The sequence below is a fragment of the Hemiscyllium ocellatum genome, chromosome 31, assembly GCF_020745735.1.
Source record: "Hemiscyllium ocellatum isolate sHemOce1 chromosome 31, sHemOce1.pat.X.cur, whole genome shotgun sequence".
In the NCBI taxonomy this organism is placed as follows: domain Eukaryota; kingdom Metazoa; phylum Chordata; class Chondrichthyes; order Orectolobiformes; family Hemiscylliidae; genus Hemiscyllium; species Hemiscyllium ocellatum.
In genome coordinates, this window is record NC_083431.1 from 50047711 (window position 1) to 50072294 (window position 24584).

At 40.2% G+C, this 24584-nt stretch overlaps 1 protein-coding gene across 2 annotated transcripts in view; it reads left to right on the top strand.

The window, feature by feature from the left end:
• ube2g1a (ubiquitin-conjugating enzyme E2G 1a (UBC7 homolog, yeast)) overlaps positions 1-24584 on the top strand; it is a 72069-nt gene that overhangs the window by 28909 nt on the left and 18576 nt on the right. For both annotated transcript variants that reach the window (XR_009646365.1, XM_060848041.1), the window contains exon 2: positions 14229-14331. Coding sequence is in view for 1 of the 2 variants with exons in the window: in XM_060848041.1 (XP_060704024.1) it covers positions 14229-14331 (103 nt within the window). In the remaining variant the exon portion in view is untranslated. The remainder of the gene's footprint in view (positions 1-14228; positions 14332-24584) is intronic.

Below are 24584 nucleotides of genomic sequence, written 5' to 3' on the forward strand. Positions count from 1 at the left end.
AGAAACTGACACTTACCAACAGGTGGTGATAGACCTGACTCCACAGCTAGAAAACAGCATCGCAGCTACATTGAAGCTACATGAATCAGGTGAAATTAACAAGATAGGTCTTCAGAATCTGAAAACTGATGGATCCCCTCAGACTCATTGTCTCACTCTCCAGCACACCAACATATAGACTACCAAAGGAACTCCACTGAAAACTGAACTACCTAGAAGAAGATTCATGCCATACCATTCACTTCACCTAATAATTCTTGGACATCAAAGACACCAAAATGGAGGATGAAATAGACAATAGGTGCAGGAGAAGGCCATTCAGCCCTTCGAGCCTGCACCGCCATTCAATATGATCATGGCTGATCATTCCTAATCAGTATCCGCTTCCTGCCTTATCTCCATAACCCTTGATTCCACTATCCTTGAGAGCTCTATCCAACTCTTTCTTAAATGAATCCAGAGACTGGGTCTCCACTGCCCTCTGGGGCAGAGCATTCCACACAGCCATCACTCTCTGGGTGAAGAAGTTTCTCCTCATCTCTGTCCTAAATGGTCTACCCTGTATTTTTAAGCTGTGTCCTCTGGTTTGGCACTCACCCATCAGCGGAAACATGTTTCCTGCTGCCAGAGTGTCCAATCCTTTCATAATCTTATATGTCTCAATCATATCCCCTCTCAGTCTTCTAAACTCAAGGGTATACAAGCCCAGTCGCTTCAGTCTTTCAGTGTAAGGTAATCCCTCCATTCCAGGAATTGACCTTGTGAACCTACGCTGCACTCCCTCAATAGCCAGATGTCTTTCCTCAAATTTGGCGACCAGAATTGCACACAGTACTCCAGGTGTGGTCTCACCAGGGCCCTGTACAGCTGCAGAAGAACCTCTTTGCTTCTATACTCAATCCCTCTTGTTATGAAGGCCAGCATGTTATTAGCCTTCCTCACTACCTGCTGTACCTGCATGCTTGCCTTCATTGACTGGTGTACAAGAACACCCAGATCTCTCTGTACTGCCCCTTTACCTCAATGGAATTAATTTAGGTAGTAATCTGCCTTCCTGTTTTTGCCACCAAAGTGGATAACCATACATTTACCCACATTAAACTGCATCTGCCCACTCACCCAACTTGTCCAGGTCACCCTGTAATCTCCTAATATCCTCATCACATTTCACCCTGCCACCCAGCTTTGTATCATCAGCAAATTTGCTAATGTTATTGCTGATACCATCTTCTATATCATTAACATATACTGTAAAAAGCTGCGGTCCCAGCACTGATCCCTGCAGTACCCCACTGGTCACTCCATTCCGAAATGGAGCCGTTTATCACTACCCTTTGTTTCCTATCAGCCAACCAATTTTCAATCCAATCTAGTATTTTGCCCCCAATATCATGCGCCGTAAGTTTACTCACTAACCTCCTATGTGGGACTTTATCAAAAGTTTTCTGAAAGTCCAGGTACACTACATCCACTGGATCTCCCTCGTCCATCTTCAGAGTTATATCCTCAAAAAAGTCCAGAAGATTAGTCAAGCACGATTTCCCCTTCATAAATCCATGCTGACTCTGACCTATCCTGTTACTACTATCCAGATGTGCCGTAATCTCATCCTTTATAATAGACTCCAGCATCTTTCCCACCACTGAGGTCAGACTAACTGGTCTATAATTTCCTGCTTTCTCTCTCCCACCTTCCTCAAAAAGTGGTATAACATTAGCCACTCTCCAATCCTCAGGTACTGATCCCGAATCTATCGAATTCTGAAAAATAATCACCAACGCATCCATGATTTCCCGAGCCATCTCCTTCAGTACCCTCGGATGTAGACCATCAGGCCCTGGGGACTTATCAACCTTCAGACCTAACAGTCTCTCCAACACCAAATCCTGGCAAATACAGATTCCCTTCAGTCACTGTTACCTCAGGGAGATTGCTTGTGTCTTCCCCAGTGAACACAGATCTGAAGTACCCATTTAATTCTTCTGCCATTTCTTTGTTCCCTGTAATATATTCCCCTGTTTCTGTCTTCAAGGGTAATGGTTTCATTTGACGTAACTGCTTTATTCCCATCAATTAACAGCAGCTTAGCCAAAGAAACACTGACCACGCTACTAGAAGAACCAAGAACATAGCACCAACTTCACCAACAAGGACAACACCCTGACATTAGTAGACTTGTGCCTCACATCCCACTTCACCGTCAAGGATGAGACCTACAAACAAATCAAGGAGCACCCATGAGATCACTAGAATTGAGCTTCTTAGCAGAAGCAGTAATGCAGAGAAACAAACAGCCCTGTCCACAATCCAACCTAAACTTTGGGTCTGCTACATGGATGACACCTTTGTCATAAAACAGAACAAATTTAGAGGAAACCTACAACATCAACAATATCCTTACTGGCATAAATTTCACTAAACAGAAGAGAGCAACCGACTCCCCTTTCTAGATGTTACCAGTGGAATGAAGTTAATGGAGAACTGCAGACCAGTGTCTACAAGTAACACAGACCAGATATTTACCGACAGAAGCTACCATTCCCAACACCCACAAATTGAGCTGCATTAGGAATTATTTAAATGGGCCACAGCACACTGCAGCACCCAGGAACTACAAGCAGAAGAAAAATATGTATACCGTATTCAAGAACGGGTACAAAATAAACAGTCTGCCAATTCTTAAACAACAAACCCAAACAAGTAGACAAAACACTCAAACTTGAGCCACACTACTATGCAAAGACATCTTGGAGATGACTACCAAACTACTTCAACCCCTTGGTAATCCACAAACCTACCAACACACTGAACCTAAAAGACCCTAATACCAACAACCAGCAAAACGAATGTCATATACAAAATACTATGCAAGGACTGCAACAAACACTGCAATGACCAACTGGCAGAAAATGAGCCACCAGGATACATTAACACCAACTAGGCACCAAAAGACATGACCCACTATCACAAGTATCCTTACTTACAGGTGAAAGATACCACTTTGGGACAGCACATCTATCCTAGGATAGGCTAAATAGACATGCATGGGAATTCCTAGGGACCTGGCATTCAAACCAGAACTCCATCAATAAACCCATTGATTTGGACCCCATTTATCAACCTCTGAGAAAAAGCCGGAAATGATATCACCCACCGTAACATGCCAAAAGACACAAATAGAAAGTGGGACAGAGGAGGCTCACTGTTAGCTAGCATGGTGATCTGAAAACAAACTTTACAACCTAGCAAATAGTGTTTTTTTAAAAATTCTCCTCTCTACTCTCAAAACAAGTTCTCACACCAGATCTGTATTTGGCTACACTTCCTGATTTGCTTGCACAGAACCTCCAAACTATATAATTTAGGCCCCTCTGGTATCTGTCATCCTAGGCCATTCAATTGCCAATGCTGATATATGGTGTGTGTGTGTGCGTGCGCACTCATCAAGCACATTGATACCAATGACATTGGGACTAGAAGGGGTAATGAGAACAAGAAGAGCCAAAGTATTAAAAACTTTTTTTTTAAACAAAAAGCAACAAAGCCAAAAGGTGGGAAAAAAAATGAATTGCTTTCCTTAAATATGGGTAGTATTTGGGACAAATTGAATTAGCAGCACAAATATAGATTGATTAATAGGTGTGATTTTACAGAACATAATCAAGGAAGCTAATGGAATACTGGCCTTTTTATATTTAGAGTGATGGAATATTGGGATGTAGAAGTTGTACTGTAGTTATACAACAGGGAGAAAGTGAGGACTACAGATGCTGGAGATCAGAGTCGGAGTATGGAAAAACCCAGCAGGTCAGGCAGTAGCCGAGGAGCAGAAGGATCGACATTTTGGGCATAAACCCTTCATCAGTAGTTATAAACTGTGATATGTAACTTTTATATAACACCCTGGTTAAACCCCACTTAGTAAACAAAGAGCAGCTCTGGGTACCACACTTTAGGAAGATTGTATTAACTATGTTCAAATTTAATGTTTCCTTGAGAAAGGAAACAGTTGATGTTAGATGAATGTTTAAATCTGAGGAACTTTGTAAAGCAAAGGTGTTAAGGGATCTGGGTCAAGGGCAGGTGTATGGGGTTTAAATAACAGGTCAGGTATGATCTCATTGAAAGGCTGAATGGGCTCAAGTGGCTGAATGGTGTACTTTTGCTTCTGTTATGATTTTGTAACGTGGAGTTGCCGGTGATGCACTGGGGTGGACAAATTTTTAAAATCTCAACACCAGGTTATAGTCAACAGGTTTGTTATATGGTAATCCAATAAAATTTATATAACAGAAGATCAGTCATGCATGCAACGGAGACGATATATTGAACAAACCTAGACTGCTAGATAACCGAACAGCAATTTAGGTTTGTTCAATATATCGTCTCAGTTGCATGCATGACACTGATCTTTTGCTATAAATTGTCTTGATCCTGCAGCACAGCTACCTGATGAAGGAGCACACTCTGAAAGCTAGTACTTCCAAAAAGCCTGCTGGACTATAACCTGGAGTTGTGATTTTTAACTGATTTTATAGCCATCAATGAAGACATGGTTGCATAGGAATCAAAGTGGGGAGCTAGATGTTAGTGTTTCCTTTTTGAAAGGAGAGGAAGCAAGGAATGAGTGGTGGGTTAGCATTTTTATGTGGGTTGGAATAAATATGATGAGAAATTATCTTGAATCTGAAGACTTAGAATCCATGTAGTGGAGTAAGAAATAAAGGAAAGAAGCAATAGCAGTAAGAGTCTGTAGGCCCTGTAACTGTAGCTATACAGTGCACAGAATAAATTAGATAATTATGGATGTAACAAAGGCAAGACCACCTTGAATGGCTTCAATCTTGTAGATTGGGATAGTCACGTGATCAATTAACAGGCTTCCCCTGCTAGAAGAAATTGATGTTCTACGAAAGTGTCCCAAATACAATGTATGATCCCATCTAGGGATCATGCTATTTTGAATTTGCTGGTGTGTAATGAAACAGATTTAACAAATGTCGAAGATTCCCCTCTGATGCAGTGACTGTAACATGGTTGGATTTAACATTTGAGAGGGAGGGAGGAACTTGGGCCAGAAACAACTGAGTTTAGATAAGGATAGTCACAAATGAATTGGGGGCAAAAACCTGGCTGTAGTGCACTAGGAAAGGAATTTAGCAAAAAGACATTTGGCAGATGCTATATAAAAAAGTTTGTGCTTCACATTCCATCCAGTGAGGAAGGATGATTCTAGAAAGGGGCCAAGTCACCTGTTTACCCAGGGAAGTTCAGGATAGCACCCAGTTGAAAGGAAAAAAATACAATCACAAATAAATAGTAAGTCAGAGAAATGTTTTTAAAAACAAAAAATGTTTAAAAACTGAGGGTAATTTCCAAGCTGCAGTCTCTTTTAATTGCTTTCTGGCTGCTCAGGCCTCTTTGATTCAGAATCAAAATTCACTGCCGTCTGTTGGGAAACTCAGTGGCTGTGCATGCACGTGGCTTAGAGAAAACGTGTTTGCGAGTAATATCAATAATAACAAGAGCTTTGTTTAAAAATATGAAAAGGAATGGGAGCTAAAGTGCACGTAAATACCTTGGCGAATGAGACTTGGGAAGTAATAGGGAATCACGATGGCAGAAGAGTTGAATAAATACTGTGCATCTGTTTTTACAATAGAAGGCATTACTAGATATTCAAAGGCTTAAACGAGAGAAGTAGTAAACACTATCACTCTGAAAAGGTGAATGAAACAAATGGGGCGAAAGGCTAATTAGACCCCTGAACTGCTAATGTAATCTTTTCCCTTATTTGAAAAAGAAAGGAAATCAACCAGTATGTAGGCTAGTTAGCTTAATTGGAATAATTTTAGTCTATTTATAAATGAACAAAATTTTATAAAGAGTAGAGCGTTTAGAAATGATTAAGCAGAGTCCATGTGGCTTCATTAAGGAGAAATCTTGCCTAACAAATTTGAGCATGCCTTTGGAGATGGTAACCAGCAGGATAGATAAAGGGGAAGTAGGGGATGTACTATACAGCAAACGTTGTTTTAACTGGCAGTTAATAATCTGGTGCTGGGGAAAAATACTTCAAATATGGTACGGCTTAACATATTATCGTGAGTTCCATGTCTGAGTAGTCATTTGAAGACGCAAGTAACAAGTCTGTCTGCTGGTAAGTTTTATTTAAGGCAAAGGTGCATTATTCAAGTGATTTATTTAAAAATGGGGGCATAGGACAATGTTTGGGAAACACTATACAATATTTACACTCTTCCTCTCACACCAAAAGCAGCCTTTTGTGGTCACCTTTGCTAACTTAACCCTGTATCCTGCTTTTTGTTTTCAGTTCTGTGATCTTTGATTTTTTTTTTTAAAAATTCTTCCAATCCTCAGACTTGTTGTTAAAGAGGATACCAAGTCTGAGGATTGGAAGGATTTTCTAAAAAAAAAATCAAAGGCAACAGGATTGAAAGCAAGAGAAAGCAGGATACAGGGTTAAGTTAGCAAAAGCAACCACAAAAGGCTTATTTCGGTGTAAGAGGAAGAGTGTAAATATTGTATAGTTTCCCAAACATTGTCCTATGCCCCCATTTTTAAATGAGATCACGTGAATGATGCACCTTTGCCTTAAATAAAACTTACCAGCTGACAGACTTGTTACTTGCGCCTCCAAATGACTACTCAGACATGGAGATCATGATAATACGTTAAGCCATGCCGTGTTTGAAGTACCTGATATATAAATTTTCCCCAGCACCAGATTATAAACTGCCAGTTAAAACAACGTTTGCTGTATAGTACATCCCCTACTTCCCCTTTATCTATCCTGCTGGTTACCACCTCCAAAGGCATGCTCATAAATTTGTTAGGCAAGATTTCTCCTTAATGAAGCCACATGGACTCTGCTTAATCATTTCTAAACGCTCTACTCTTTATAAAATTTTGTTCATTTATAATAGCTTAATTGGAATATTTTTAGTCTAACTTGCCTACAAACTGGTTGATTTCCTTTCCTTTTCAAATAAGGGAAAAGATTTACATTAGCAGTTCAGGGGTCTAATTAGCCTTTCGCCCCATTTGTTTCACTCACCTTTTCACAGTGATAGTGTTTACTACTTCTCTCGTTTTAAGCCTTTGAATATCTAGTAATTTGGCAATGCTAATGTCTTCTAATGTAAAAACAGATGCACAGTAACTATTCACAGTATTTCTTCTGCCATCGTGATTCCCTATTACTTCCCAAGTCTCATTCGCCAAGGTATTTATGTGCACTTTAGCTGCTCTTCCTTTTCATATTTTTAACAAAGCTCTTGCTATCTGTATTGATATTACTTGCAAACACATTTCCTCTAAGCCACGTGCATGCACAGCCACTCCCAAGATTCCACAGAGGGCAGTGAATTTTGATTCTGAATCAGAGGCCTGAGCAGCCAGAAAGCAATTAGAGACTGCAGCTTGGAAATTGCCCTCCGTTTATTATCAACTAGTTCTGCTTTCCCTATGCTACATGTGATATTCTCAAACTCAAAACACAATGTACTCTGCCCTCCCAACAGCCCAAACCTTCCAAGGTTTACCAACAAATTTATGTTAACTAAAATGTGTGACATACTTCTGAGTTGCTCAGGATATAAGTCCTATATGTAATTATACATGCAGTGCTGTAATCCAGGTTACACAAATAAAATTTTTCTAGAGTTTATAAGGATGTTTTGTTTCAACATCTTAGAATTAACTTGCTTCAGATGATTTGACTGAAGTGGAGTCGATAATTAAACAGTTTTGTTCTAAAAGTACATCACTGCCAGTCAAATGTTTTATTAAAATTAGGTTAGTCTGCCAGCATAACTTTGTACAAGTGTACTAACTTTCCCCAAGGTCCCTCTTGCAATGTTCATTCTCAATGAGGCAGTCTAATGCTTGTGCACTTCTTGTGCACATGCTGTCTCTGAAAGAATTTAGTGATATTTTGCAAGTTGTGGGAATGAGCGACTACTTTTTCCAAGAATAATAATAACCAGATGTAAGGTTAACTTTTTTGGGCATGTATCCAAGCTTTGTTTTCCTGCCTGAATTTCTTGGCATAAGTACGTATTGGGTGGAGCCTCTACGGTAACTAGTTTTCAATCATGAAAAGTCATTCACTTTTCCTAGTTAAGGATTATAATTTTTCACTAACCAATTGAAAGAGTTTTTAAATCAATCTTCTTTGGATAGACGCATTTTGCTCAACATAACATCATCAAAGATTACCTCAACAGGCCAATTTAATTATGACTTTGGATATTTTATATACCTATAGGGTAGCAAAGATTTGAACATTGAACTTCTCACCCATGGAGAGACACTGCGTCACAAGACTCCTTGGTAAAAGTTATATATGCTGTGCAATCTTATTTTGTTAATTATTGTAGGGAACAAGCTGACGTTGTACACAAACCATATGAGAAAACTTGAAGGCAAATAGAGTTTCAGGTTGTTTTTCTAGGTCTATCTAATCTCCTACCAATAGGACTGGTTAAAACTTGTATTGGGAAAGCATTATCTAATAGGATTATTAATCTCATCAAATTTTTGTAGATCAGTTTGCCATATTTGTGGCTTGTTACAAAATGAAGTTGTAAGCATTATAAAGAAGTAAAAGTAGTGTTGACGTTATGTACAGTCCTAAGACCATCTCTTGGGTCCAGAAAAGTGTCCAACCTTCAAGTTGTTCTGGCTAAACACGATCGATGAACAGTGGATGCTTGGATAATGTGAACTTTGTACTGAACGGAAATAATGAGTTTCTACGGCAATCTTGTACAGCATGATTTTCTAGCTGTTTCCATAGTGCAATTTTCTATAGCATGGGGTTGCAGAGGAACACAACTGGCGCATTATCATAGAACGACCTGTACCAAGGTTATCTTGGAGCAATGTGATCTCAAGGTTTTGATTGACAGGTAAAGCTAGGTACATGTTGCAACAATGCAGCAGCAGTGGCCCTCTTGTGGCGTAGTGGTGTCCCACCCCTTTGGAAAGCCCAGGTTAAAGTCCCATTCTCCAGTGCTGTGCAATAATATCTCTGAACAGGTTAATTATAAAGTTTATATTTTAAAAAATTATACACTGGCAATACTAGTGATGTTTGCTGCTAAAACATCCAGCCACCAAAACATTTTGTCTGCATCTCAAATTAATAATATGATACGTGAGTTTCAATGTCTGAGCGTTGCCAGATGTGTACTGCAAATTCCAAAAATTGGAAGATTATATCAAGTGTCACATTGCATCAGTTCTTCTAATGCACAAGGTCTTGACCATGTTTCCTTTTAGCCCCAAGATTCCAGGCGTGTGGTCTGTGTTAGCATTCTGATCACGACGTTGACTTTTGGTTCCAGAAATTGCTCCCATGCGCAAGCTTTGGAGGCTTAGAGCAAGAAATGAACTTGGAGGGGATGCTGGTACCACTCATCCAGCTCGTGTTTGCAAAGCTTTTAGTACTGTTTACAACGTGATTCTACATTTGGACAGCATTTGCTTTGTGAACTTGTGCAAAAAAATTATGCTGACAACTGATTTTAGGATTCAGTCAGGCATGCAGTTTGGTGCACTTGCACTGAAGTTCTCTATTAAATGTGACCTGAGAAATGAACCAGTGCCTTGACCAATCAAGTTAACTTTTTTCTTTAATTTTTGAGTTTGCCAGTCATTATGAAGAGGTATATGCCAATGTCTTGATGTTTCAGAATTTACTTATTAATGATTCAACACTCCAGTCAGTAGGTTTTTTTTCCCTTAACTGTGGTATTCCTTGTGAATGGCCTTGAATACTGAATAAGAAGCTTTTGACAAAATGTTTTTCAGCAATATGCATTCTGTAGTAACTGACTTCCTAATAAAATAGGATTGAAGTTTTAAGCTAACAGCGTTTAAGATGCATACAATTACTCCTACATCTAGGAGAATAGTTTTGAAAAGGTTGCAAAGGGTGGTGACATTTTCTTAGCTAATCTTTTTCTGACTACATTCTTCAGTTTGTTTTTAAAACTTTAGGATATGCTGTCTACATTTAACAATTGGTATATTGGACTTAGAGGGAAAACAATCTACAAATCTCGATTTGGCTTTTGTACCCTGATTCTTCTCTTGTTTGCACTCCATTGCCTGCCATTTCAGATTTTTAACAGGCCTTTTGTTCATGGACTGTCGCCAGTAATCCTGCTCCTTTTTACACCAAAACATCTGATGTTTTAGTGTAAAACAACCAAACAACTACTCATCTTGACAGATGTTAGGACTTTGCTACACAGGCATATTTGGCATTTTTTTTAGATTATATTACTTACAATGTGGAAACAGGCCCTTCGGTCCCGCAAATCCACACTGACCCTCCGAAGAGCCTCCCATCCAGACTCATTTCCCTACACCTAACACTACAGGCAATTTTAGCATGGCCAATTCACCTAACCTGCCCATCTTTGGACTGTGGGAGGAAACTGGAGCACCCTGAGGAAACCTACACAGACATTGTGCAGACTCCACACACAGTTGCCCAAGGTGGGAATTGAACCTGCGTCTCTGACGCTGTGAGGCAGCAGTGCTAAACACTGCCACCATGCTACCCTCATTTGCAATGACTAATATAATCCAAAACCTGCACAAATGTTTGACAACTAAGCAAAGTTAAAATCAAGTTATTCAATTAGCATTGCCTGTGTTACTGGATTCACCTCGAGTAACTTTTACAGCACTTCATCGAACAGTCCTGCAGAATCTAAATGCATTGTCATTTAGAAGCAGATGGAGCAGAAGTAGAGAAAGCAGATGTTTTTCTTAGTGGCCCTTCAACTTGTGGTTCATTAGAAACCTGACAATTTTATTTTGATAAATGTTATCAAGATCTGACTGTGTGGTTGCTGTTTAAGAGCAATGTGGGTGGTTAGTTCTTGATTAGGGGCTGATAATAAGTAGTGGTCTATTAGTGAACATGCTGAGCAACATGGCATTAGAGTTTTGATTTTGACCCATGCAGATGAAAACTTCCTTGCATTGATATGACAACCAACTTGACAAGGGTTTTTAAGTTAATCAATTTGCTGTTAATTTATGCTGACTTAGCCAGTTTTATTATTTGCATGCATCGCCTTAATCTTATAACCAGCTGAGACTGTGTATTTACACTTTGAGGCTGCAAAACCGTTTTCTTTCTGATTTAAAGAGCTTTAACATTTGAACCAAGTTAGTTTCCTTCTGGAGACTAACTCCTGAAATGTGGTTGTGGATTTTCTGCAGAGAACTTGACAAATCTTTTGAAGAGGACAATTCCCATGAGAGAATAGATTATTTCATTGGGGTTGGAAGGAGTGTTTAAACTAGTTTGGCAGTGGGTGGGAACCAGAGCAGTAGGTCAGCAAGTGAAATGACCGAGGAGTGAGAAACTGAGGCCAGTAAGGCTAAGAGGAAGTAACAGGAAGCGCTTACCGAACACACTGTAGGATTGACTCTGTCTGAGGTGTATTAGCTTTAATACAAGAAATATGACTGGTAAGGCAGAGACTTAGTTGAGAGAGCAACAAGACTGGCAGTTTAATGTTCTGGTATTTGGATATTTCAGGCAATATAGAGGGGGAAATAAAAAAGGGGTGTTACATGACTGAATAGGGAGATAATCACAGCTGTACTAAGGGATGATTCCTGGGAGGGCTCATCCAGCAACTCTGACCGTATTAGGCAGGAACTGGGGAGGTAGATTTGGGGTGACTGAGGGCAAGTCCATATCTGACAATGTTGGATTCTTTTAAAGGCTAGTTGATTATGGTTGAGGACAGGAATATTCCAGTGAAAACAAAGGATAAGGATGACGAGAAATTGAGCTCTTTCAAAAAGGAAAAGGAGGCGTGCTTAAGGTGTAGGAACTGAAGACCGGGCCCTTGAATATAAAAAAAGCAGGAAACCACTTTAAATAAGGAGTCAGGGCTAAAAGGTGGTGTCCTTGGAACTCAACATCCTTTTATACTTATACAAGGTGAAAGAGAATAGCTAGCCAAAGAAGTAGGTCCACTGAAGGACAAAGGAAGGAATTTGTGTGTGGAGCCAGAGGACATGGGTGAGGTCCTTAACAAATTCTTACTTTTTGGTGTTCACAGAGGAGACTGGCATGCTGGATAGTGAGTGCAGAAAGGAGTAGATTTAATATTCTAGGGCATGTTGATTTTTAAAAGGTGGTATTGGGTGTTTTGAACGGCATTAAGGTAGACCAGTCCCCCAGGACCTGATGGGATCTATCCCAAGTACTTCCTTTAAGAAGGGCAGCAAGGTCAATCTGGGAAATTACAAGCTGATGAGCCTTGCATCAATCGTAGGGAAATTATTGGAGAAAATTCTTGTGGACAGGATTTATTCAGATCACTCATGCCAGACTTTTACGGAAGGTGGAGTCACATGGGATCCACAGAGAGCTGGTAAGTGGATATCGAGCTGACTTGGTCGAAGAAAAACACCCTCGCCACTTTCTAACTGCAGACCTATGACCAGTGGTGAGTTGCAGGGATCTGAATCGATGCGATATCGTTGTTGTTGTCGTCACAAAGACTTTGGGAGCTGTACATAATGAGGAGGACTTCCAGAGGATACAACAGTATAGATAAGTTGGAGTTTTGGGTGGAGAAATGTAGATGGAATTTAAACCGGGCAAATCCAAGATGATTCATTTTGGAAGTTTTAATGCTGGAGGGAAGTATGCAGTAAATGGTAAATGCAGTAAACCCTTAGAAGTATTAACATACAAAGAAATCTTGATTATTGGTCCACAATTCCTTGAAAGTGCATAGAGTATTAAAAATTAGCAAGTCATGTTACAGCTGTAAAGCACTTCAATGAGGGCATATTGCATACAGTTCTAGTTGCTATACTACCAGAAGGATGTGGAGGCTTTGGAGAGGGGACTGAAACAGTTTACCAGGATGTGGCCCAGTTTGGAGGGTATTAACTAACTATATGAGGAAAAAAATTGGATAAATATGAATGTTGGAGAATTAGGTGCAACATGATAGACATTTACAAGATCTGAGGGCATGGGTAGTTTTCCGAGAGTAGAAATGTCAATTACTAGGGTATAGAGGTTTAAAGTAAAAGGGGATAAGTTTTAAAGGAGATGTGGCAAGTATTTTGAGTGGTAAATGCCTGGAATGTACTTCCTAGAGGAATTGGTAGAAACAGATACAATAGTAATGTGTGAGGTACTTTGACAGATTTGTAGTCAGATATATAGCACAAAAACAGATCCTTCGGTCCAACTCGTCCATGCCAACCAGATAACCTAAATTAATCTAGTCCCATTTGCTAGCACTTGGTTCATTATCCCTCTAAATCTTTCCTATTTGTATACCCATCCTGATTCCTTTTTAAATGTTGTAATTGTCCCAGCTTTCCCCACTTCCTCTGGCAGCTCATTCCATACATATAGCGCCCTTTTGTGTGGAAAAAATTGCCTTTTGGTCCCTTTTTTTTAAAAATCCTTCCCCTCACCTGAATAGGCAGGAAATGGAGGGACTACAAACTGCATAGAAGCAAAAGAATTTTACTTCAGAAAGGTGCCGTGTTAGTACAGTCTTGGGTCTGTTCCTGTCCTGTACAGTTTTTTTTTTATCTTTGCATGTTGAGGTCTTCAGTCTCCAATGATTTTTGCCATGAAGTTGGGAGTATGCCTGAACATGTTGCCCTCATAATGGCTTATGGTTGGAGGATGTGTCAATGCTGTAAATACAGGGTAGTTGCTGCATGTCCAAAGTGAGTGACTTGTTCCAGTATTGTTTGCACGCATTTGGGAGACTCATTGTAGGCATTTTCTAATCAGCCTGCTAGGACCTGTTATCTTGCACATCTGGGTTCAAGACCTACCTGCCCCAGCCTCTGGCTCTGGTAGGGACCGTACCAGTGCACCACAAGAGCCTTTGCAGTTTGTGTAGATGTGGGCTTAAACATATGTAGAACCTTATTCATGCTTGCCTTGGCCATTAAAATGTATTTTACTTAAGCTGGTCTGTCAAATGCTGCATTCATTATCAATGCAATTTAAAAATTGTGTTCTTAACTTCTGAATAACAGATTGTGTTTTCACAACGGTCTTTGACTTTTGTCTGCAGGACTGACTAAAGGTCTAACTTGTGTTTAGTTTTGAATGATGCTCTGTCATGATGTGTGAAATATTAGAACTTGCTAGAAATTTAACCTTTGTCCATCCTTATCATTTCTAGAGCTGAACAAGAATCCTGTTGATGGCTTTTCAGCAGGATTGATCGATGATAATGACCTATACAGATGGGAAGTACTTATCATAGGCCCTCCTGATACGCTATTGTAAGTATTGAATCCATAGGCCTATTCTTAGGATTGTGCTTTGTTTGCCCTTTCAGGAGTCCAGTATGCACCATGTAGTGATTTACAATATTATCCATGGGCATACTGATAACCTGCTCCCTTTTGCAGAAGGGAGTAAAAAAGCTTTGCAATTGTATTAACGTGAAACATTTTAATACACTTTTTTTTTAAAGCTGTTTTAAATGTTTTTTTTCAGTTTATAATTGAGGAATAACAAATGAGTAACTCAAACTTTTCCGGTTTTGAAAAGACCCTTCTAACAAATTGCTCCTCTTCAGTTATAACCAAACCAGATACTCAGCACTTCATACACTACTCCAGTCAAGACTTTTATTGGATGAAACTAACAAGTTGCATGAAATGACTTAAACCACTCATTTTAGTCTGCTTGACGTATGAATCTGCTGTATGAAAAATATTGTCTTTCGTGACTAATGTGGAAAGCATCTTTTGGGTATGAAGTGAAGAAAAATTAAAGCCTTTTCTGATTTGTACTCTTAAATACAGAGGACAGACTTGATGTAGCAATGTGTGCTGGTTTCTTCAAGGCAAATAGCTTTCACAGTTTATCTGGTGCCATGCATGAAATCATACCATGCAAAATTTTAGATTAAATCATCCTGAAATTGTGGAGGGGGCTGAGTTGTGGTCCCTCCAACTCTGAAGGGAGTAATTGAGTGTCTATAAAGCAACTTTCTGTAGAAGTTAACAGCATATGCATATAGTATTAATTCATAAATGTAATGCATTTAAACATAACTTTCACCATATGATTTTGCTGTTTGGTGAATCTTGTATTAAAGCTGTAGTGACAGTGTCCAAACAGACTTCAGAATGAGGTTCTAGTGCTGTAGAACCAAATGAAATGCTGTTCTCCCCTTAAATGACTTTTTTAAAACTCCTGCCCCCCCCCCCCCCCCCCCCCCGGTCCAGATCTTGTCGCTGCTGAAGTTGGGTGAAGTGAAATATTTGCTTTCCCATCTTTCTGTAAATTAGCCTTACTCGAAGTGTATTCTAGTGGGGTTCTTGAACTTGTATTTATCTGGCACTTGAATGCAATATGATGTAAACCTTGCCATTGTGCTAAAAGAGATGCTTGTTTATATCATTGACCAGAGCTACCTTAGTGAAACTGGTTAGTGATATAAAACAACAAAGGCAGTATGGGGTGAGAATAGGAGATGTTAATTTCTCAGCCCTGGATCCAATTATCTAGAGAAGCAATACAGTTTTTTTTTGAAAATGGAAAATTTAAGGATTATTGTTGTGGTTCTGTTCACCGAGCTGGGAATTTGTGTTGCAAACGTTCCGTCCCCTGTCTAGGTGACATCCTCAGTGCTTGGGAGCCTCCTGTGAAGCACTTCTGTGTTATTTCCTCCGGCATTTATAGTGGTTTCTCTCTGCCGCTTCCGGTTGTCAGTTCCAGCTGTCCGCTGCAGTGGTCGGTATATTGGATCCAGGTCGATGTGTTTGTTGATGTATCCAATTGAATTGAAGGTAGGAGACAGGGTCATGGTAGAGAGTTGTTTTTCAAACTTGACTAGTTTTTGTGTCCAGTGTTGTGTCGCAGGGATTGTTGCTGGGTCCAATGTTTTTTGCCATTTTTATATAAATAGTTTTGGATGTGAATAGAAGAGTTATGTTTGCAGATGATATCAAAATTGCTGGTGTACTGAACAATAAAGAAGGTTACTTCTGAGTACAACGGGACCTTGATTAGATGAGCCAATGGGCCGAGGAGTGGCAGATGGAGTTTAGTTTGGGTAAATGAGTTCTTGCATTTACCCAAACCAGGACTTGTACACTTTAAAGAAGGGTGTTGCTGAACAAAGATACGGAGGGATGCAGGTGCATAATTCCTTGAATGTGGAGTCGCAAGTAACCAGATTGTTGAGGGCATTTGACATACTTCCCTGCATTTGTCAGAATATTGAGTGCAGGAGTTGAGTCATGTTGCGGTTATGCAGGACATTGAAGCCAATTTTTAGAATTCTGCATTCCATTCTGGTCTCACTTTTTGCTATAGGAAAGGGGCTAACCTTGAAAAGGTTTTTAATACTTTACAAGGATGGTATATAGTCATTGATATACAGCAGGGAAACAGACCCTCTGGTCTAACTTGTCCATGCTGACCAGATATCCTAAATAAATCCAGTTGCGTTGGCCAGCATTTGGCCCAAATCCCTCTTAAACCCATTCTATTCATATACCCATCCAGATGCCATTTTAGTGTTGTAATTGTACCACCCAGCCCCATTTCCTCTGGGAGCTCATTCCATACATGCACCACCCTCTGGTTTAAGGTGAGGGGAGAAAGATATAAAACGGACCTAAGGGGCAACTTTTTCGCAATGTCCTGTAAGTCTGAACTCTCCCACCCCCAGAGAAAGACCCTTGTCTATTTATCCTATCCATGCCCTTCATGATTTTATAAACCTCTAAGGTCACCCCTCAGCCTCTGCTCCAAGGAAAACAGCCGCAAGTTATTCAGCCTCCTCTTATAGCTGTCATCCTCCAACTCTGGCAACATTCTTTGTAAATCTTTTTCTGAACCCTTTCAAGGTTTGCAACATCCTTTGTATAGCAGGGAGACCAGAATTGCATCAGTATTCCAACAGTGGTCTAACCAATGACCTGCACGTGACCTCCCAACTCCTATACTCAATGCACTGGCCAATAAAGGCAAGCATACCAAAGGTTGCTGTCACTATCTTCTCTAGCTGTGACTCCACTTTCAAGGAACTATGAACCTACACTCTAAGGACCTTTATCATCAAGTAAATAAGCCCTGCCCTGATTTGCCTTTCCAAAACAGTACCTCACATTTATCTAAATTAAACTCCATCTGACATTCCTTGCCCATTAGATCATCTCATCAAGATCCTGTTGTGCCCTGAGGTCCACTATACCTTCAACTTCGGTGTCATCTGCAAACTTATTGACCATATCTTTGTTCACATTCAAATCATTTATACAAATGACAAAGCAGTGGACCCGGCACCAGTCCTTGTGACACACCACTTGTCACAGGCCTCCAGTCTGAAAAGCAACCCTCTACCACTGTCCTTTACCTTTTTAAGCCAGTTCTTTGCACAAATTACTAGTTCTCCCTCTTCCATGTAATCTAACCACGCTAACCAGTCTTCCGTGCGGAACTTGGCAAACCTATTGTGGTCCATATAGAACACCACCACTGCTCTGCCCTCATCCTTTTTGTTACTTCAAAAAACTCCAATCGAGTTTGACACACTTTTCCACACAAAACCATTGCTGGGATTGGAGTGTTTGAGCTTTATGGAAAGACTGAATAGATTGGGGCTTTTTTTGAACCCTGGAGCATTGGAGGCTGAGGGCTGACTTTAGAGGCGCTTAAAGTCATGATGGGCATGGATAGGGTGAATTTCCTTGGGTAGAGTCATCCAAAACTAGAAAGCAAAGGTTTAAGGGGCAATTTTTTTCACACGGGGGGGGGGGGTGTGTGTGTGTGTCACAGATGGTGTTGGAGGTGGCTACAATTGCAACACTTGAAAAGGCATTTGAATGGGTACGTGAATAGGAAAGGTTTAGCAGGATATTGGCCAAATTGCTACTAAAGGTGACTACATAAGTTTTGGGATATCTGGTTGGTGTGGGCAAGTTGGATCAAAGGATCTCTCCATGCTGTATAACACTCTAGAAAGTAGAAATATAAATCATCAGAATGATGGAGAATCCATGCAGTTCTACACCGTAATGGGATTGTCCCCATGAGACTTGGCTATTTCAGAATGAGGTTCAATAATGCACTGAATTTACACTCTATAGAATGATCAGCCTTCTCCCTAGAGAATTTGTTGAGTTGCGTTGAGTCCAGAGCACTGAGCTTGGAGTCAACAGGTGCCCTTTTTCCTCAAAGGTAGGAATGCATATGTGTTTAGTCTGGGAGAATGCTAAATGGAAGAGCTAACAGATCAAAACAAGGGCTGATTGCAGTGGTTAATTTATACTGAGGAAACGGCCCAGAAAGTGGGGTTCATTCATCTAGTGCTGTCTGTGTTTTTGGGGAAACAAAGACGTGGCTTAATTGTCCAACACAAGCAAAATACCGTCTAAACTGGAAATGCCAAAAACAAATTGCGTAATACTGAGCCGATCAGGCAGCATCTGTCATGAACAAAGAATCCTTTTTTGTTTTGAGAGGGAGCCATCTAGTGAAAAATCCTCAATCTCTCCTCTTACCCCCCCCCCCCCAATTTAGTCTACCATCTTCACTACTCTAACTGCTCGATGTTGGGGAGACACCTACACTCGATCCATGAAGTGACCCTGAGCTTTCAGTTGCCTGCCACTTCGAACCACTGTGTTCCTATGCCAGTGTTTGTCTCAGGCCTGCTATAGTGCTCAAGTGAAGTTCACTGCAAGCCTGGAGGAGCAACACTTCATCTTCCATCTAGTACCTTAGAGCCTTCAGGAGAAAGTGAGGACTGCAGATGCTGGAGATCAGAGCTGGAAAAGCGCAGCAGGTCAGGCAACATCCAAGGAGCAGGAGACATTCCTGAAGGGTTCATGCCCGAAACGTCGATTCTCCTGCTCCTTGGATGCTGCCTAACCTGCTACGCTTTTCCAGCAACACATTTTCAGCCTTCAGGGCTCAACATTTGAGTTTAATAGTTTCAGACTGCGAACAGTCTTCTCTATGTTCATTACCCAGCCCCACACCCCTAGTCCAGTTTTAGTACTGCTTGTGGTCACTATATTGTGATGGTAATAAGAAAGAACAATACACTGCATGGAATTGGAAGGAAAAGTAATTACATGTAGTCTATAATGGAAATGAGCAATTATAACAACCTATTACAAGTAGAAATTATGCCAGTGGAGAACTGATAAATGTGTATACATTGGATGAAGGAATGACAGCTTGACTAGAATTGTTTCACGAAAGTTGGCATTTTCCTTCAAGTGTGAATTTTACTGGCTACTCCTTGGAAGATACTATATATAGTGAATAGATCAAACTAGAGGGAACATTAAGGTAACAGATTTAAAGACATGAGGGACAGATTTTTTTTTAAGCCGGGTGGTTCATGTGTATAGAATGAACTTTGTGAGGAAATTGTGGATGTGGGTAAATTAGTCTTTAAAAGACATTTGGATAAGTACATGAATAGGAGGGCTATGGCCCAGGCACAGGCAGGTGGGACTTCTAGTTTGGGCATTTGGTTGGCATAGACTGGTTGGACCGAAGGGTCTGTTTCCATGCTGTATGATTCTTACTCTGTTGTTTGTTACCTGTAATGTGAATATGGTGGAAAATTTCAGATACATTGAGGTACAGATGAGCAATGCTGGAAGTTGGGATAGACAGTTTGGATGTAGTGTGGATGTGTGGTCAGAGGCTTATTCAATTAAATGGCACTGTGGTTAAAAATTATTTTTTACTAGTTCAGTTTCAGTAGTTACCAGGTAGATGAATGAAATCACTCTAGGAGTAGAGTGAAGACACTACATTGTTTAGAAGAAATGTCTGTTCCACCAGTACTGGATGTTGGGCAAATATAAATCATACAGTAAAGGAGTTGAGCTCTGTCTATATGTAGGTGCAATCTGACATGGTTTTGAAAGCTGATAATGTGCATTGTTGATGTAAGTTCTTGATGATTAGTCAAGAAATATGGAGGTGGGGGCTCAAAAAATGGACATTGCACTAGAGATTATGGGATTCCTCAATTGCAAACTTGAATTTGCAGTGATGCCTGTACTGAATAGGTGGAGCCTTTATAAGGCATTACTTTTATCAACCTTTAATTTAATAAGTTCGACTACTAGTCCATCTTTCAGAAGAAGTTTTGAAGGCATTAATAGTGAGGATGCTGGGGAAGAGGTCTGGATAGAAAACCGAAATACACATTTCCAACTGAAATTATTTATAGATCCCTGCCTGGAAGTGAAGCTTATAAAGAAGGGTGCGAAAGTATCTTATCAGTAATTTTCAAAAGGAAGTTGGATAGGAGCTTACAGGACTACAAAGATAAATGTGAATGGGGCTGACTGATTTGATCAACATTATGCAGGCATAGACTCAATGGACTGAATGGTCTCCTTCTGTACCTCCTCCGACTTGGTGAAAGATCAGAGGAGGTTGTGTCAAAGGAAGGATTATGGGAATCAAACAATGAGGGGAGGAAAGCCAGTTGTTTTCAGAGGAAAGACTGCAGTCATCCTGGCCTGCAAGCATGTTCAATTGAATTCACACTAGTTTTTTGATCTATCTCGGAAACTTCAGCTTAAGAAAATGAGTGAAATGGGCAGCACAGTGGCTCAGCAGTTAGCACTGCTGCCTCAGTGCCAGGGACTCAGGTTTGATTCCAGTCATGGGCGACTGTGTGGAGTTTGCACATTCTCTTTGTCTGCATAGGCTTCCTCTGGGTGCTCCGGTTTCCTCCCACAATCAAAAGATGTGCAGATCAGGTGAATTGGTCATGCTAAATTACCCATTGTGTTTAGGTGCATATATAATATAGGGTAAAGAAATGGGTCTGGGTGGGTCCTTCTTCGGAGAGTTGGTGTTGACTTGTTTGACCAAATGGCCTGTTTCCATACTGTAGGGAATCTTATCTAATCATCGAGCTTTTACCAACTACCAGATTCTCTGAATGTGGATGGATTACCCAGCCTATCTGTTTTGAACTTGAAATGATTTGGCTTTAATTTCCGTTTTAACTATTTACCTAACTTCAGTAGCTCATTCAGATGGTTAAAATTGCACAGTGCATTATTTGCATTTGTTTCAAATTGCGCTAATCCTCACAGCACAACACTCAAATGTGTCATGGGCCAGAAGCAAAGGAACCGTTATCAAAGGTTGCATTCCAGATCTGTCAATTTCAGACTGCACCTTAGTGAAAAAACCAAGATAGTCAAAATTATTTTTGAAAAAACGTGATTGAATTTGTTTCCCTCTGTTTGTCATACTCCTAGCTCATAATGTTTTGCTCTTGCTTCACATTTTCCTTTAAGTTTCTCATTGTTTCCATGCTATCAAATTCCAGGAAACTTGTTTAAAGCGGTCCATCTTGTTTACTGATGCTCTAGAAATTGCAAGAGAGCCAAGACTGGTTGTGATACTTCTGTACAACTGTCTTTAAAAAGCATATTCTTCACCATCTGTAATAGTGCAGGTGATCTGTTAGTATATCGTGAAAACTGCATTTCTGAATTCTGAATATTTTCACTACTTTGTTTTCTGAACATGGAATTGCATTGGTGTAACTGGAAAACCACCTCTTCCATTTAAATAAATCAGCTGGAGGGGCTGTCATTACTTTACAAATCATCCATCCCTCAACTGTGAGTGTCCAGTTGGTCATGATATCTGTGCCTTTACTCCTATTTTAGTGAACCCCACCAAATGGAGTTTATCTCCCGGTTGCTGTGGATGTTGCCATGAAGAATTAACACTTGAGAAGTTAGGCTGTTGGTGAATCCGGACCCATAGATCCAAATGAACAGTTTTGATGGGCAAACATCTGTGAATTAAGAAATACAATTGGATGGTTTCAGAAGTCACCTAAGTGCATTCAAATAGTTGAGGTGACAACAGTGTGAACTTTAGCCCAGATGAGATGAGGCTGGGACAGCCACCGGTAATATTAGAATGGAAGCAAATAGTATTTGTGATGGAGAAGATATTCTTGGTCAAAAGGGGCATTGGGATTGAAAGCAATCTGGTTTTAGCCACTGTCCAGGGAGAGGGGCTTTAATAGAGATGAGCTACAGTGGTTTTGATCTTTTGATGTTTAATCAATGTGGGAGCAAGAATAGAAGTCACTAGCATATTCTGATTTAGGTAGGTGCGAATGGAATCTGACCAGGACAGTGCAACTCAGCAAGGCAGGCATTGATGAATGAGTTGAAGTGATTTGCTTTGAAAGCAGCAGAGCCAACACAAGGTTGAAGACCATGGATCATGATCAGTCATTGAGCCTTGGGGACATTCGTTACAACCATTTTTGTGCAAATTTCAGTGCAGACTACAAATGGCACAAGACTTTTACACTGGAATGATTTTCAACTTGTCATGTTTACTTCAGCTTTTATTAGTCTGCACTGTAAAAACTTAGTGAGAAATTGAACATAACTGATTATCTTGTATTTAACATTTTCTTCGAGGCAGTCTGGTTTAGACTAGATTCCCATAGTGTGGAAACAGGCCCTTTGGCCCAACAAGTCCACACTGACCCTCCGAGTAACCCACCCAGACTCTTTTCTCTCTGGAATTGGGATTGGGATTGAGGATGATATGTTGGTACTGAGATGCTTGGAAGTCCACAATCTGCAAACTCTGCATTCTAAATTTGAAACTTCACAGGACATTTAGTCAGATAGCCTGGTTATTGGGTTTTTGGCCTCCCTTTGTGAAGTCTTTTTGAGTTCAGTGCCTTCCTGCCTTCCCTGTTTTGGTGTGTCTCGAGCTAAAAGCTCCCTTGAGTCAACTGGAATTTTTAAAATATTCTTTATAACGTCTTTCTAACGTGGACAGCAAGTTTCCTTCCATGGTCTGTGAATGTGCCGGTTAGAAGGATTAGGAATGTTTTTTCAAAAAAAAACCCACGCAGGGCTATGGGGGCGGTGTGGAATGGGGATGAGATCCTCTTCAGATTCAATAGGCTAAATGGCCACCTTTTATAAAACATAGGGATTCTATGGTCCTTCATTTTATTCTTCAGGGTCATTCCTAAAGCATTTCTGTTGTACCCCTGATGGCCTCTAGCCTTGACTATGATCTGATAAGACTCCCAATTGCTGTGGGAGTCTGGCATTGGGCCCTTATATTCTCCACTGCTTTGAAATACCTTCTTAGCTTGTCCAAGTCTCTAAAATACATGGGAGAATAGGAATTACTGGTAAACCATGACCTTAGCTTGGGTTTGAGATCTTGGTACAGAGTACAGGGGGTCCCCAATTTACAACCGCGATGCCATAGCAGTACAAAAAAATCCAACATATGAAAGTTTCCTCATACTATACTGTATTTCAAACTAATCAGCCATGTTTTGATGCAGCTATGGAGCAGGTGGGACTTGAGGTCTCGCTTTTTGGCCCAGAATTAGGGCTGTTACCACTGTGCCATCACCCTTGGGTGGCTGTCTCTTGCATTGTTTTCCAATTTGAGTATAAATTGATTTGAATGGACTCCCTGTACTATTTTATCCCCCAATATTTGTATTTAGCAACTATGTAGAATCCTGTCACAACAATAAAGAATAATAATCTTCTAATGAAACTGTAATTGAGTTTTACTCTACCCAATTTGGAGAGCTAGCAAGTAGTCTGCTTTGTAATCCTGTGTTTTCAGAAATAAGGTCGACCCTTGTGTGTGTTGGGCAAATTGCTTGTTTTCTACAGTGCCATCTGTTAACATGTATCTTCCAAACTATCCTGTTTAGAATGAAAGAGATATTTCAAAAGGAAGACAGGTTTTTTGTTTGATGCTATAAAACTTTTTAGTTTTATGCCTGTCTATTCAGCTGTATTGCAGGGCCATATAGATTTAATGAGCCAGATTTGGTTTATGGCCTAATGGTTAATGTTACATATACCTTGAATTGTGATCTTAATTTAATCCTATTAAAGTGTTTGAAGGAGAAAAGTGCAAAATGGGCAATGTTAATGGCATCTGTCAAAGGTGAATGGATGAAGGCTAGCATGCATGGGAGCAAAGACCCTATTTTCAGGGTCACGAAACCTAGACGGCTGAAATACTACAAGCAGTTCGAGCTACAATTTTAGGAAGGGTGTTTTTGGCCTTGGAGGCAGTACATGAAGAATACATAATACCTGGGCTCCAAATGTGAAGCTGGGGTAATATTAAACAAGCTAGGGTCAAATTATTTGGATTTTAGAAGACTAAGGGTTGATTTGGTTGCAGTTTCAAGGTGTTAAAAGAAAGCAAAAAATATTGGGAAAATTGTATTCACCAGTTGAGGAATCTTGGACTAAATGACCAAAAACTGGCTTAAAATCCAAATTACAGCTTTTGGAAGTGAAATTAAAACTCCTTTTCAGAGGTTGGTAAATGACTAGAACTTCCTGTTGCAGATGGTAATAATTTTAAAATTTGAAGTTGATAGATATTTTGTTACTGTATTCAGGAATATGGGGCAGACCAGTCTGTAGAATTGACTGTCGGAACAGGTGATTTTGTTGAATGGTGGAGAGGATTGACAGGCCAAGTAGCCTATTGTGCATCT